The following is a 1,715-nucleotide window of genomic DNA, read 5'->3' as shown; positions in this document are numbered from 1 at the left end:
TGGTGGTGGCTGCTTTGGAGCCTTTGTTCACAGGTAGGTAGTGATGTAAATGCTTCAGGCACATATTCCTGGTTCTCCATGCATTAGTTGAAAGTGGGATTAGTGGAAATTTGCCAGTGTGTAGGAAGATTTGAAGATAAAAATGTTATGCTGTCATTGAAATTCTGCAATTTTGTCACAGCTTCTGTGATCACAGATTGTAGTGGAGGAGAGTGATGTGCTTGTACAGTATTCCTTCCAGTAATTTTAATGAGCTGTGTTTCCATGTGATAACCTGCATTTCATGAGACTGATAGTACAGAATTGTTTGGGTGGGCAGGGACCATCTCGTGCTGTGAGCAGGGACACCTTCCACTAGACCAGGCTGCTCATAGCCCCAGCCAGCTTGGCCCTGAACATCTCTGTGGGCAACACGTTCCAGTGTCTCACCATCCTTGTTGAGACACAGTTTCCTGGTTATGTCCTATACAAATCTCCTCCATTTCTGTTTAGAACCGCTGTCCCTTTTCCTGTCGCTGCAGCACCTTTACGTATAGAAAGGTTGCAGTAAGATCTCTCCAGTCCTTTTCTCCTCCAGGTGGCACAGCCTCAGCTCTCAGAGGTGCTCCAGCCCTCTGATCATCTCTGTGGCCCTCCTTTGGTCCTGTCCCAAGGGTCCATGTGTCTCTGGTGCTGGGGACCCTGCTCACACAGCACTCTGCCGGGGTCTCCTCGGGAGGGGAGCAGAATCACCTCTCTTGACATGCTGGCCCTGCTGCTTTTGGTGCAGCCAAGTGTATGATTGGCTTTTTGGGCTGCAAGTGCACACTGCCTGTTCATACCCAACTTTTACCCACTGGGATCCCCAGGTCCTCCACGGGGCTTCTCTCGAGCCCTTCGTCCCACAGCTGTACTGACACTGGGGATTGCTGCAGCCGGGGTGCAGGACCCCGGCTCTTCATATAAACAATCTGCATTCTGGCTGAGTAAATAAAGTCCTTTGATCTTTGCAGAAAAATCCACAGTGACTGGTGTTTTGCTTTCAATAGTCAGAAGTTTCACCTCGGTCTCTTGTTCCCGCAGGAAACATTTGTCGCTCTCCGATAGCTGAAGCAGTTTTTAGAAAACTCGTCACTGATGAGAAGGTTGATCATAAGGTAAGCTATTTATTGCTGTTCCTGCCTAAGAAACAACTGCCTCATAGCCAGTTAGGAGCGCGAGCAGTGAGAAAGGACAGATAAAAACGTGCGTTTGTGTCTTTGTAGTGGAGGATAGACAGTGCAGCGACATCTGCCTATGAAGTGGGAAGCCCTCCCAACTATCGAGGACAGAATTGCATGAAGAAGCATGGCATTCCCATGAATCATATTGCCAGGCAGGTACTGTACTTTGATTTTCCTTTGGTAAACGTGTGTTTGTTTTGTTGTTGCAGTGGGTGACAGACAGTGCCGCTGTTTCCGACTGGAACGTGGGGCGCTCCCCAGACTCACGGGGTTTAAACTGTCTAAGAAATCATGGCATTGAGACAGCACATAAAGCACGGCAGGTAGAACAGAGTATATTTTCTTTGTTACTCATACCCATGCCTTGTCTCACCCTGACCATTGCAACCACAGAAGTCATTTGACCAATGCATGGTTAAGCATCACGTAATAAATATATGTGCAGTTTTTCAAAGAACTCTTCTGGTTGAGCTTAGTGAGTTTCATAGAGTCACCAAGGCTGGAGGAGACCTC

At 48.0% G+C, this 1,715-nt stretch overlaps 1 protein-coding gene across 1 annotated transcript; it reads left to right on the top strand.

Moving 5' to 3' along the window:
- Positions 1 to 1,028: 1,028 nt before the first annotated feature.
- On the top strand, positions 1,029 to 1,358 carry LOC103798012 (low molecular weight phosphotyrosine protein phosphatase-like; the record flags this gene model as incomplete). The annotated part of the gene is made up of 2 exons (XM_009070255.1): positions 1,029 to 1,136; positions 1,245 to 1,358. Coding segments are annotated over 2 exons (222 nt in total), but the record flags the coding sequence as incomplete, so codon positions are not given.
- Positions 1,359 to 1,715: the final 357 nt, after the last annotated feature.

This window comes from Acanthisitta chloris, unplaced genomic scaffold, assembly GCF_000695815.1.
Source record: "Acanthisitta chloris isolate BGI_N310 unplaced genomic scaffold, ASM69581v1 scaffold28292, whole genome shotgun sequence".
Taxonomy (NCBI): domain Eukaryota; kingdom Metazoa; phylum Chordata; class Aves; order Passeriformes; family Acanthisittidae; genus Acanthisitta; species Acanthisitta chloris.
Note: the sequence above shows the minus strand (reverse complement) of the source record. Positions and strands in the feature narration are given on the sequence as shown.